The following is a 14,905-nucleotide window of genomic DNA, read 5'->3' as shown; positions in this document are numbered from 1 at the left end:
TCTACACCCCACAGTCAATCCGTTTGCCAAAAATCAGCTTTAAACGTCAAGCAGTTTAAGCAGAATCGTGATTCCTCAATGGTCATATTTTATGAAACACCCTGTATAAATTTATAAAAAATCTTAAAATATGTAAAACTACAAAATAAAATATATGTGTTTAAGAGTTTTTCCGAAAAACTCACCGGTTTTTAAATAAAAAAATATTCAAATTTTTGAGGGGTGGTTTCACCCCCTTAGAATTCGAATTTCGAAAAATCCCTTCTTATCGAACCTCTACACCCTAAAGTCAATCTGTTTTCCAAAAATCAGCTTTTTACGTCAAGCGCTTTAAGAAGGATCGTGATTAATCAATGACCAGATTTTTCGAAACACCCTGTATACATTTTTAAAAAATCTTAAAATATGTAAAAAAACAAAATAAAATATACCTGTTTAAGCGTTTTTTCGGAAACTTGACCGTTTTTTAAATAAAAAATATTGTAATATTTGAGGGGTGGTTTCACCCTCTTGGAACTGGAATTTCGAAAAATCGCTTCTTATCGAACCTCTACAGCCTAGAATCAACCTGTATGCCAAAATTGAGCTTCTTACGTTGAGTGGTTTGAGCAGTCTCACTGACAAATGATAATATTTACCGAAAAAAATTTTTTAACACACTATAAAAAATTTGACATAAACGCAAATTTATGTTTTTCAATTCCCTAAGTTTACCAGACTTAATATTAGCACGCACTGTACACTTAAAGTAGGTATTTATTATGTGCTAATGATTTTATGCGACTGGTTACAAAGACTGGCATTGTATAACAGGGTATAACACGATCATTCTAGGAGATAAATGATGGTAAAACAGGTCGTTTGTATTTGTTGATTCTATTATTGTTCGCCGGCTAGCGGCAAACCAAATATTTACATAATCTTATTCGATAAAATGTGAATTTAACATACATACATACACGTAAGTACATAGCATACGTGTAGAAATACGTATCAATTTATGTTATGTTGTTGCGATGGCCTTGAATATGGTGAGAATTACGTAATAATGGATTTTTTTTTGGGTTCAACAGTTTTATAAATAGATTTGGAAAATTTCAGATAATATTTGCGATATAGAGAGTAAAAAATTGGTAAAGTACGAGTCGGACTTGCGCACGAAGGGTTCCGTACCATTCATTATCTATACAATAGACACTATATTATTATAAACTTTTTAGCTGAAATTTTGAATGCGAGTATAATTAAAAAAAAATGAAGAAACACATTACTAAAAATTGTATTAATCAATAATAAATATGTAAAAAGTAAAAATAAATATGTAAAAATATATAAAAATTAAAAAAAAACGTTTAAAAAAAGTCGCCTTGACTAGGATTCGAACCTGCCTTACTACGGCTCCAACGTCATAGCCACAAATTAACTACAACAGATGCGAAAGAACACCGAATTACGCGTTCAGGTTTCTGTGACCTTCAGAAAGAGTTCATAGACAATCCGCATCAATGTATAGTTTGGGTTATTATTTGTTTGGGTGAAAATAATCTGCACCAATATGTTATCGAGGCATATAATCTCACAGTAATTTAATAGATTGCTTGTCATATTATATCAGTTCGTAGGAGATTAGGAAAAAAAAAGATATTTATAGTATAAAAAATTAATTTATTTAACAAAATTTAATTAAAGATGTGACAAAATAGTTACTTTTCTATTGGTTCTATCGGACTTTTTTCGACTATATAAATCTTTATTTTTTGTAAACTTTAATGCATAAAATATTTTCAATCTAATAAATAATTTAATGATGTAAATAAGAGGAAATTTCTCACATAGGTAGTCAAATTCTATAGTTTTCATTATATCAAACAGCCTCTGAATGTTTTCTTCAGTGCAAAACTCATCAAAATTTAATATAAATAATTTTTCCATTTCCAGTAAATAAAATGAACTAATTTTTCCACCTTCATGATCAAAGGCTTTTAAATGGGTAAATAATTTCGAGTTATCCAGAGATTCGGATTCTTTTGCAAATTTTAGACAAATATCACATTGATGTATTTGAAGACCCTTTTAATTGATGTAGTCAAACATAATTAAAGGCATTTTGAGTTGAAAACATTTCTCAGAGGCTGTTTGATATAATGAAAACTTTGACCACCCATGTGAGAAATTTCCTCTTATTTACATCATTAAATGATTTATTAGATTGAAAATATTTGATGTATTAAAGTTTACAAATAAAGATTTATATAGTCGAAAAAAGTCCGATAGAACCAATAGAATGGTACTATTTTGTCACATTTGTAATTAAATTTTGTTAAATAAATTAATTTTTTATACTATAAATATCTTTTTTTCCTTATAAATAAATACATTTGTATCCCATTTTAAATAAGATATACAAATTACCAAAACTTAGAAATAACAGTTCAAAAGTTCAACAAAAATCCTACACCCGTTTTTAAAAAGAAACATATAACCACGCACTATGTCATTCCAGCAAGCGAATACGACACAGCATAGGTTTCCGGACTAAACGACTGGTGTATTTACACCACTCAATAGGCGTGTGGGGTTTGCCGAGCGGTTTCCGATGCAGTCGCTTTCTTTCGCATCTGTTATAGGTAATTTGTGCCTCTGTGACGGACGGACGGACAGCGAAGTCTTAGTCCCGTTCCCGTTTTTACCCTTTGGGTACGGACCCTTAATAAAAATAGTATACTTTTTGGCATAATTTTTTTTCCAAGAATACCAACAGAATTTTTGTTAAGAAAGAGACAAGTACTAATTATATTTTTTCTTTTTCAGGCAAAACTTACTGCCAGGCCTGCAAGAAGAAATGCTCCGGCGAGGTACTCAGAGTCCAGGACAAGTACTTCCACACTAGCTGCTTCAAGTGCAAGGCTTGCGGTTCGTCTCTAGCCCAAGGCGGGTTTTTCAGCAAGGAATCGGCGTACTATTGTACAGCGGATTACCAGAGGAATTTTGGTACGAGATGTGCCGAATGTGGAGACTACGTAGAAGGAGAGGTAAGCACAGTTTATATCTGGCGGCTTAACCATGAGGTCAAATGGTCAATGCCCCTCCAAAAAAATCAAGAGAAAATTAGAAAATCTTTTATTAAAATTACTGTAAAACACTATAAATAATATTAGTATTTTAATAAAGCACGCTTTTAGATGTTTCAAAAAACTTTTAATAAGAGTAACTTTAACTCTACATATATGTTTCGGCTTATTAGGCCTTTTTCAAGAGTTTTTTAAGAACTTGAAAAAGGTCTAATAAGCCGAAACATATATGTAGAGTTAAAGTTACTCTTATTAAAAGTTTTTTGAAACATCTAAAAGCGTGCTTTATTAAAATACTAATATTTCAACGATGTTTCACAAGGAACCAACCACAGCTTCAGTACTATAAATAATGACCAAAACACGTAAAAAAATTGGCGCCGGGAGGCACGTATAGCCACCCATACTAAAATATGTTAATATCTCGAAAACTGCGACTTTGATTGATTTGGATGTTATTACAAATTTTGTTGCAAATATTATTCCTAATCTTAATTTGAAAACCGCGTTTCGCTAGCTACTGTAATTTTGGAGTTACGATTTTTTAAAATTTTTAACCCCTCCCATACCCCCTACCAACCCCCCACCCCCCACCAAAACTAATGGCCAGATTCTCGGGTGCCACAGTATTTTTGTGCCAAATTTGGTTAAAATTGGTTCAGCGGTTTTTGAGTTATCGTGTTACAGACGGACAGACAGACAGACAGACAGACACCATGAAAATATTTTGTATTTAGGTCATTTATGACCCAAACAACTCATTTTGAGTGAAATTAAAAAAACTTTTTTTTGCCGATCCTAATAGCCTACCATACCTATTGGTATGGTCCAGGGATACTATAGAGATAAGGATAGTTCGATTCCTATCTTCCTGCACTGTCAGTTTTTTTACGTCATCTACTGACCGATTTGAAGTTGGCGCTAAAGATTTTAGATAGTGACAGTTATTTTTGCATTTGACGGACGAGCGCACAGTGCGTTGGAAGATAAATTTAGCGGGACAAAAGCGTTTGGTTAGAAATAAGCCAAAAAATGTGTACTGATAAGAATAAATAGTAGACATTCCAATTGATACAAAAATGCATGAATATTCTTTGTATTTCGATACATTTTTATCAACCAAATTTGGTCGTTTTCTGCTCAGCAAGGCAGAGATCATACGAAAACAAAATATTTACAAATGCTTATACATTTTATTAGAAAGCCAAATTATGTTGAAGATTGCCAAAGGTATGTACTTTTCTACTGTATGTATATTATTTGTTAAAATCCTTCGTGCCTTTGTTCTGCAGATATCAAACTTACACTTTTTTTTCAAATATCGATATATTGAATGATGTAGATCTTTTGAGTTACCAATAGTTACCAACACAGGTAGTCGCAGTCACAGGGAGTTCAAGCTTAACAGGTGAATGCCCAAAAAGATTCATTTCAATCGGATAGTATAAAAACAAAACAACTCCATCAAAAGGCACTGAGTTTAAAAAATTGTCTTAGATACTTAATATATGAATTTACAATTACCGAGTGTTAAAATTAAAATTAAAATATCTATCTTATTTATTATTTTCAAAATAAAATATATTTTTTTAAAATAAATTATAGAGGGTGTCACAAGATTACAAATTAATTTAAAAAAAACTGCTAAAGAGTTTTTTGATATCATAATTTTATGTATTTGGCAATAGTTTACAATACGGTTTTTGTGTGTCATGTACGAATAATATCATAGTTTTATTATCTTGTATTTATTTATTAATAAATTAAGTTGTTAATAAATAAATAAATTTAACCATATAGTTGCTGTATATTAAACCATTTGCTACGTTCTTAGATTTTAAGTCCCAAACATTGCTCTTGAGATTTTGTCCCGCTAGAATAACCATCCGCCGCACTGTGGAGCGCTGGTCAGCGCGTGACGTAGCATTCCACGGCGACAACGACAGCGGCGATTTGATGCGATCGAACAGTCCTTTAGAATATATACAGTGCTTGGGTATGGTCGGCTAAAAAACAGACTACACGAATTGTTGGTTAGGTTCAAAATTTCTTCTCTTCTTAAATCAATTTTAAGGGGCGTTAACATTATTATTTATTAGGCATTTGTATAAAAGTGTGTATTTTGGGTGGTATTCCACAAAATTTGCAGGCTATTGGGGAAACAGAAAATCTACATATTACAGAAATAAATTGAAAATAATATGTATATTGAAACAGCATTATATGTCACTTTTTTAGACATGTTTTTCAAACCCTTTTTAAATTCAATTGAATTTTCAGGTTGTCACTGCCTTAGGAAAAACCTACCATCAGAAATGTTTCACGTGTGCCCGCTGCAGACAAGCATTCCCCTCTGGAGAGAAAGTGACGTATACTGGAAAGGAGGTGCTCTGCCAGAAATGCGTACAAATACCTATTAGAAATGCCACGCCAAAAACCAGTCCATCTGCCACTAGTCCCAGTCCAAATGGTAAGTAACTAACTTAATCAAAAATAAGAAGTTCTTGAACCTTGTTTCTAAATATTCAAATGATTAAACCACATAATATTTTATAAAGTTATTATTCGTGACCCGAAATTTATTAACATTGTTTATGGCTGAACTCGTACTCTACGATATTTGACAAATTTATATTGTCTGATTAATTGTAATGAACATTATGTTATGTGTGCTGTGATAAGTTTTAAATGTAATTTTGGATATTAACATACAACGACCAGGCCCGTTCCTTCTTTGGTGCGCCCATTTTGTATTTAAATCAATTATTTCCAAAATTTAAAGAATTTATATTCTGCGACAAACGAGCAATATGTAATTGGAAATGTAAAAAAACTATTTTAATTAAAGTATAAAAACATTTATTAAATAAATAAAACAAACAAAACCACAAAAATATTTAGTAACAAAAATAGTACTCGAGAAAAAAACTGACGCGTTTTAAATGAAATATATAAAAAACAATAAACTAAAAATCGGAAATAATATACATGTACTGATTTCTTTCGAAAATAGACAACTATGAAACTATGATCCCTTCCAATGACACAAACGGTACATTGTGAGACAGGAAATTGTAGAGAGAAACAAGCTCTATAACATAGGATACAACATTTTAATGAACAGTGCTTTCCATAAAATCCATAAAATGAAAAATATACGAAATAATATAGATGTACTGCAAAATAAAAACACTAAATCACCACAATACACCAAAACACTTTTACTTTTACACTGGACGCGCGTTTCGCTAACCATGTTAGCATCATCAGCAAAAGTTTATAATCATCTGCTGATGATGCTAACATGGTTAGCGAAACGCGCGTCCAGTGTAAAAGTAAAAGTGTTTTGGTGTATTGTGGTGATTTAGTGTTTTTATTTTGCTGTGTAACACCAAAGGTTCCAACCCTCAACTGTAATAATAGATGTACTGATTTCTTTCGAAAATCGACAACTATAAAACGATGATCCCTTCCCCGACACAAACGGTACATTGTGAGACAGGAAATTGTAGAGAGAAACAAGCTCTATAACATAGGATACAACATTTTAATGAACAGTGCTTTTCATAAAATCAATAAAATGAAAAATAAATAGATGAGATCAATATGTTGCTGACTAGAGATTGCCCTAGACTTGTTTATTCGGTACGGCCAACGCCAAGACGCTAAGCAAACTTTATCCTATGTTATATTTGTTTATTGGCAAGAAAGCGTATCGGTTTTTTGTTACAAAGTACTGATTGACACTTCGATTTTGCGCCCCCAAAATGTTGCGCCTACGTGCGTGCACGCACTGCACGCTCGCCAGGAACGGCCCTGACAACGACACTGTTTTTGTTATGACGTAACACAGATGAAGGCTATAATGTTAGCTGAAACGTTTGTTTTTTAAAACCAAGTAAAGATATTTAAATCAAATGAAAACCTAATCAGCATTTTCCCGAACCTAAATCCCAAGAAAATCAAACTTAGGATAAATACATATTATGTATAGATCATACCTTTTACTTTTAGTCACGTGATTAAGCTTGACCGGCACAGCGTTGCCCACTTTTACATATTTTCTTTTAAGCAAAATATTTTAGGAAACAAAAATAAATTAATTATAAATATATAAACGGTTATTATTATTTTCATCGACAAAACTCACCTCCTTAACACCACTTAAGGGACATAAGATACATAAGTATCACAACACGATAGTGATGGGAATACCGGTTCCACATGAGTCGCGTTACAATAGCGACCGTTCCAGAAAAATACCGCGATTTTGTAACCGAGGTTCGGACTTCCAAAGTGTCGCGGTCCTCGCTTATACAGTACTTCTGGCATTAGTACCTACCTACTCCCAATCAGAGTTGTCAGGTTCTTACAATTGTACCAGCTGTTACAACCATTCCTGTCATAAACTTAGGCACAACTGATACTGGAGATAGAGAATTTCCCTAAAATATATTTATTTCCAATAAAGTACATACCAAAAATCGCTATTTCGAAAGTAACGTAGCGACGCGACGGGAGCACCAACGCCAATAGTAACCGACCAAATCGCGACAGGCAAAACCTGAACCCTAGAAGCGCTACAGCGACTGCTGGAAGGAAGTTCGTCGCCGCCGAGGTCGAGCGTCGATAACCAGTTACAGCAGTTACCAGTTACTTCTGTTTGCGACAGACGGAACTACGGACTCTAGGATCGCGACGCGACGGCTGGAGCGAAGTACATCTCCGCCCCGCCGAGGTCGAGCGTCGATAACCAGTTACAGCAGTTACCAGTAACTTCTGTTCGCGACAGACGGAACTACGACTCTAGGAGCGCGACGGCTGGAGCAAACACGTCGCGATCGAGATCGCGCGACGCTACGTACATACCAGTTCCAGTTACTACTGTTGGCCACCGACAAAATCGCGACGGCTGGAGCTAAACACGTCGCTATGCGGTTACTACGGTTCGAGCTAACTTCAAGAGATTTTAAAAATAATTGATTTGCAAATTATAAATAATTTATAATTTTGTTGTCATTATGATCGTCGTTCTTCAATAACAGGTTCCTCATTCGTTGTGGAGCGCGACACGACGGACGTTACAAGAAAATACCGCTCCAAAATCGCGTTACTCAAATACCGACACATCACTACAACAAGATCTATTTAAATCAAAAACTCGTAACACTACTAAAGTGTCAAAATGAATGACAGTGTCAGGAAATAAATAAATGTGGCAGCTTTATTGACATTTTTTTACAGCAGAGCTACCACTTGAATTCCTAGCAGGAAATTTAAATTCCAGTTAGTCAGCCCGGCGCCGGCGTCGAATAGTCCGTGATTGGCAACAATTATTTTAAAAATCGCGCTCTCGATTTAACGACGTAACTAAAAGTTTATTTGGTATCGAATATAGTTATACACTTTATTTGATTAAAAATTAGGTTAAAAATATTTTAAATTACTTTTTAGATAAAAAATCTCTTGGTTGATTAAGACAAATCTTTTAAAATGATTAGAATATACATCTGTCTCTATAAAATGTCAATGATCAAGAAAAGTGTGATGAAATCTTAATAATTTTATTGTTCTACATAGAGATGCTAATCATTGTCATGTGATTATTTTTTTGGCTGTTGTAATGTTTAAATGACAATCAGAAAAGTTAGTTAACATAGAACATTTTTGTACTAATCTTATCTAGCTTAGCCCCCTCATTATCTTAATACTATATTATTTATAATAACTAGTAATATTTTTTAAAAAGTTTTTCTTATTTGTGTAATACACGTTTTGATAGTTATACCTATTGAATGGAACAGTGACTGCATTCTTGTGTAATTTCCGTATGTGTTTAGTTAACTTTTGTATGGTGGTGGTGTAATTTTTTCTAATAATTTAAGTGTACTAAATTACAGTAAAAAAACGATTTCGCGTGGTATTTAGGACTGTTGCAAATATATTTTTTTGCTAGATTTAGTTTGTTGTAGTGAAAAAAAAGTACGTTTATTTTTTTTTAATTATCTAGAGTCATTAATAATAATTTATAGATAACATTTTTATCTACTTGCGTCAGTTGAGGCAAATAAAAATTATGAAATTTTTTTGGTAATTAAAAAACCAATTAAAAATACGAAAAATAGTTTTTTTATGTGCGTTGGATTGAAAGTTCAATTGAAATGTTTGTCCATTCTTTATTTTTTTGTGAAAAAGTGATTTTTAAAAAAGTATAAATATATTTATTATTATATTATTATAATAAATATATTTACAGCAAAAAAAATACACTGCTTTTTTTATTTTTTTTTTGCTTTTATTTAAAGCAAAAAAAATGCAAAGAATAAAGAAAAAAACTATTTAAAATATTTAAATTCAACTATTCGAGAACACTTCTGACAAGTAGTTCCCGTTTGGGTTAACGCAGAAATAGTTACAAAAAATAACTATTTTATTTTGTAGATTTTCTTGCAGTGGCGAAATACCCATATAGGATTTTTTGTAGAGATAGATAACGAAATTTAAGCATTAACAATTTCTTTCTTTTCTCTTCTTCCAGAATGCGCGGGGTGTAGGGAGGACCTTAAGGAAGGGCAGGTTTTGGTGGCCTTAGACAAGAGCTGGCACATTTGGTGCTTCAAGTGTCACTCGTGCAGTACGGTGTTGCACGGGGAATACATGGGCAAGGACGGGGTACCGTACTGCGAGAGGGACTACCAGAAGCAGTTCGGGGTGAAGTGTGCCTATTGCAACCGGTATATCAGCGGGAAAGTACTCCAGGTACGTACGGCATACTTTTATTTACAACCACCTATATGTAATGTTAACGTTACTGACGTTTTAAAATATTGAAAGTGTCATATTTAGGCTGTATTCCGTTGCAAAAGCAGGCGAACCAGACCGGTAAACTACGGTAAAGAGCGGTTCCTGAAAAACATCGGTTTGATACGGAACGGTTTGGTAAAATACTGAAAACGTCAAAAGTTGACGTTTTATAAATTTCTGTACCTCTATTGTAAAATTCATCTTTTATGCATTTTTAATTTACCTATTCTCTGCTTTTACGTTTGCTTCTTCTTTTCAGTTGAGTTTAATATTAAGAAGTACTTTATTAATAAACTGTTAAACTCGTTAGACAGCTCAAGTGAAGATTTGCAGGTCCAATATTAAAACAGATCAATAATAAATAAACAAATCTAATCAATATTTATATTTTTATAGCTAACAAAACATTCACGATTACTTGTTGTCTTGTTTTTCATGTTTTCTTTAAATGTTCCTGACTTTAAGAAACAATGGCTGCATGATAAGTTTAAATGGTCCTAAAAAGTCATTCTATTTTGTTAATGAAATTTATTTACCTTTACTGCCTACCTCCATTGCTTTTGGATGTAAATACAAAATATTAGTACACATTTTAGAAATAAAATGAGAATTTCACTCGCACTTCCAATATTTGCTTGATTTCTGTCGCATAAATGACATTGATTGACAAACAAAACCAGCCTTCTCGCGCTGGTTAATTTGGTGACAGTTATAACCGAATTTTTCAGGAACCGTGTTCCGTAATAAAATAACTTTCAGGAAACCGATAGAAACGGAACATAAAACCATAACCAAGGTAAGCAACGGAATACACCCTTAGTGATATAACGAATAGTCGCATTCGCAAATTTTTTGCGAATATCAATATTTGAGAAAATATATATTATGTAATTAACATTACATACAAAGAAATATAAAGTTCTTAAAATTTTTATTACAAAACTTTCATCATTGTAACTTAACATTGTCTTGAATTCAATTGTAATTATATTAATTGTAATCATCCTTCGACACACGAGCTTAGCACCAGGAAAAGTAGTGTTACGTTTTTCGTCGGTTCCGTGTGGATAGAAAGTCACAATTTATTTAACACTAATTAACAAAAATAATAACGATAAAAGACTTAAAGAACTATTTACAAACGATTGATAACTATTTATCTAGAAAGAATTTGTTTTGAATTTAGCGCGTCAACTGTACTCGTCTATTTATTTCTGTCCTCCTTATACCCACAGCTAAAGAGTTTCTCGAATAATCCATAGACCATTAGGTGCATAGAGAAGGTTTCGAATGTTCTCGTATGTACTACTCCATTCCAGTGGAACTCGATTCTTATCTTCTCGAACGTTCGAATGAATCATTACGGTGTCTATTCTTTAATGCGGTGTTAAGGTCATCTGAGGGCGGGACATATAGTTAGGTTAGGTCGAGTCCACACGGGTCCGCAACAGTAGTAATGGCTACCCCATACGGAGTAGATCTACCTCTTTGTCAAACAATTTACAATAAACAAATAATGAATAGGTACATAAGATAATGCAAATAGGTATAGATACAACCTACAAGATAACCAAAAATACGAGGAATAATTATTATGTTTTCCATGTATTCTACAGCATATTTATTAATCCGTAGTATCTAACTAGCGTGACGTCATAAATCTCGCTCCGAGGCTGTTCTATTAGAGACGGCATTGGTCTGATATTTAGAAATGTGAAAAGCTGATGACATTTTACTTTTGACAATTATGACATTTCGTGTTGATTTTTGCAAAAAGAGGAAGAACTGTCACTTGTTTTATTATTTTCCTTTTCGATTTCACGAAAGTAAAAAGAGTTACCTATCTGATTCGTTCAGGCACTCAATTTAAAGAATATCAGTAACTTTTTTGACAGAGGGATTTTATATTTGCCATGTTGGTAAAAAATAACGGTCAAAATTCAAAGTTATTCATTTTATAGACTATATATTATAATCTTTTATAATTTTTTTTTGAAGATGCACATCTTCAAGCAAAACCTGTTTCTAACCGAGCCAATCTTAAGTATTTCTCTGGCATTTACGAGATATTATATAAACGCATATATGTGCCTGACCTCAGTCTAGTTTTTGTAGAAAAACCGAACTGGACTTGGCTAAATCTGTCTTTTTTTAACGCGCCATGCCGCTTCGCCGCTCTGACTCACCCACTTTTATTATTTATGGTTTATTAGACGCATAAATTTCTATCTCGTTGACAGTTAGCGCTGCTAAACGGCCATGTTCACCTTTAGCAGATCGAGCGAGGAATATGGGTTATGGTAGTTTGCGCCGTTGCCAGATTTATGTACGAATTTACTACTTGGATAAAATATATAAGCAAAGTCCAGCTAAGTGGAATTTAAATTTCCCGCTGGGGATTCAGGTGGTAGCTCTAATGTAAAAAATGTCAAGTCGCCACATTTATTTATTTATTTTCCGACATTGTCATTTGTTTTGACAGTTCAGTTTTGTATTACGAGTTTTTGGTTTAATTAAATTGTGTTGTGATACTTTAAGCTTAAAATTTTTCACTAGCAGACTTTGCAAGTCGAACATTGTCCTTTTTAGTGATGTGTCGGTATTTGAGTAACGCGATTTTGGAGCGGTATTTTTTTGTAACGTCGTGTCGCGCTCCACAACATCAGGAACCTGTTACTGAAGAACGACGATCATAATGACAAAATTATAAATTATTTATAATTTGCAAATAAATTATTTATAATCGCTCTTGAAGTTAGCTTGAACCGTAGTAACCGCATAGCGATGTGTTTAGTTCCAGCCGTCGCGATTTCGTCGGTCGCCAATAGTAGTAACTGGCACTGGTATGTACGTAGCGTCGCGCGGCTGGAGCGAACCACCCGTGGCGCTCCTAGAGCCGTAGTTCCGCCTGTCGCGAACAGAAGTAACTGGTAACTGATTATCGACCTCGGCGGCGACGTAACTTCGCTCCAGCCGTCGCGCTCGGAGAGCCATAGTTCCGTCTGTCCCGAACAGAAGTTACTGGTCCCTGCTGTAACTGGCTATCGACGCTCGACCTCGGCGGCGACGACGTACTTCGTTCCAGCAATCGCTGGAGCGCTTCTAGGGTTCCGGTTTTGCCTGTCGCGATTTGGTCGATTACTATTGGCGTTGGTGCTCCCGTCGCTACGTTACTTTGGAAATAGCGATTTTTGGTATGTACTAGGCATGGTATAAAATAGCGTTGTTTGACTGTTGAGCGCCACCCGTGGCGCTCCTAGAGCCGTAGGTCCGCCTGTCGCGAACAGAAGTAACTGGTAACTGATTATCGACCTCGGCGGCGACGTAACTTCGCTCCAGCCGTCGCGCTCGAAGAGCCATAGTTCCGTCTGTCCCGAACAGAAGTTACTGGTCCCTGCTGTAACTGGCTATCGACGCTCGACCTCGGCGGCGACGACGTACTTCGTTCCAGCAATCGCTGGAGCGCTTCTAGGGTTCCGGTTTTGCCTGTCGCGATTTGGTCGATTACTATTGGCGTTGGTGCTCCCGTCGCTACGTTACTTTCGAAATGGCGATTTTTGGTATGTACTAGGCATGGTATAAAATAGCGTTGTTTGAAACATGAAGGTTAGGCCAATAAATTTTTTTTTGGTAGTGGTTTGGACTTTGTTCTTGATTTTAACATTACCTAAATATATTATATTGCAATACACATAAATATGAGCCCTTGATTTTATTTAAATGAAAATTGATGGAAAATAACGAGTAATGTCATCGTTTTTCTAAAAATGAGATAGATTAGCTATACACAATTATAAACTCGATATTTGGAAAATGAGTGGCGGATAAAAGTTACATTAATCTACAAATATAGATAAGTTAGATATATTTTTAGCGAGGACCGCGACACTTTGGAAGTCGGAACCTCGGTTACAAAATCGCGGTATTTTTCTGGAACGGTCGCTATTGTAACGCGACTCATGTGGAACCGGTATTCCCATCACTAGTTTTTTAGAACCTTTTTTTGTGCGAAGTGTACAAGATAGCTTAATAGCCGTAGTAAAAAACTCATCGCAATCTTATTAGAATATTTTGAACGGGAAAGCGGTAGTAATGTCCTTTTATGTCCCTTAAGTGCTGTTAAGAAGGTGAGTTTTGTTGATGTAAATAATAACTGTTTATATATTTATAATTAATTTATTTTTGTTTTCTAAAATATTTTGATTAAAAGAAAATATGTAAAAGCGGGCAACCCTGTGCCGGTTAAGCTTAATCACGTGACTAAAAGTTTATTTGGTATGATCGATAGACCCATGGTATACTTGGTTTCAAAATGGTTTCAAACAATCACAAGACATACATAAGAATAAGATATTTTTTGAAACGGGATCCCGTAAATTGGAAACCTTTATTGCCACCTATCATTGTTGATCATTCCGCATAAAATCTTTGTAATTACTGCAATTAGAATAGAACTGACAACGTCGCAGCATACGCGTTTATGTAATTATTCCTCATCGGTATTAAACTCGAAATATATGTTAATTAGTTTGAAAAATTAAACGGTGACATCATACCGTTTTGGTAGATTTGTAATGTAGTGTTTGGCCTGTCCTGTTAGGAATTATCTAATTTGTTATTGTTGTTATTTTTAGACGACCAGTCATACACTATAGCAATAAATAAATTTGTCCTTCCATTTTTACACTCTATTTTTTTGTATTGTCAGTTGTATACACGGTGTACCAGATAAAAATGCACGCTGCAGAGATCTTGTAAACCAGGGCAGATACAAAGATGATGAAGAATTATTTGAGAGGGTTAGATATTCAAAAGGGATGTTAAATGAACCCTAAAGAAGCTCATATTAGAAAGATTGACGATTTGGACGGGAACAAAAATCATGGCAGATTTTTTAGAAATACATAGTTCTAGTTTATATTGGAAAGTGCCCATAAGGACAATGTAAATACTATTTGGCGCTATCCTTACAACGGTCGCGACCCAAAGCTTTTGATAATTTCGGAGCGGTTCGGCTTTTTCCGGAATTT

The 14,905-nt window shown here is 34.3% G+C and overlaps 1 protein-coding gene across 9 annotated transcripts in view; it reads left to right on the top strand.

Moving 5' to 3' along the window:
* Window positions 1–14,905, top strand: part of LOC115877719 (actin-binding LIM protein 3) — a 77,069-nt gene that overhangs the window by 24,207 nt on the left and 37,957 nt on the right. For all 9 annotated transcript variants that reach the window (XM_030894005.1, XM_030894006.1, XM_030893999.1 and 6 more), the window contains 3 exons: window positions 2,812–3,032; window positions 5,352–5,541; window positions 9,610–9,830. In XM_030894005.1, the coding sequence (XP_030749865.1) occupies window positions 2,812–3,032; window positions 5,352–5,541; window positions 9,610–9,830 (632 nt within the window). The remainder of the gene's footprint in view (window positions 1–2,811; window positions 3,033–5,351; window positions 5,542–9,609; window positions 9,831–14,905) is intronic.

The sequence above is a fragment of the Sitophilus oryzae genome, unplaced genomic scaffold (genome assembly GCF_002938485.1).
Source record: "Sitophilus oryzae breed Bouriz unplaced genomic scaffold, Soryzae_2.0 scaffold_1498_pilon_pilon, whole genome shotgun sequence".
In the NCBI taxonomy this organism is placed as follows: Eukaryota; Metazoa; Arthropoda; class Insecta; order Coleoptera; family Curculionidae; genus Sitophilus; species Sitophilus oryzae.
Note: the sequence above shows the minus strand (reverse complement) of the source record. Positions and strands in the feature narration are given on the sequence as shown.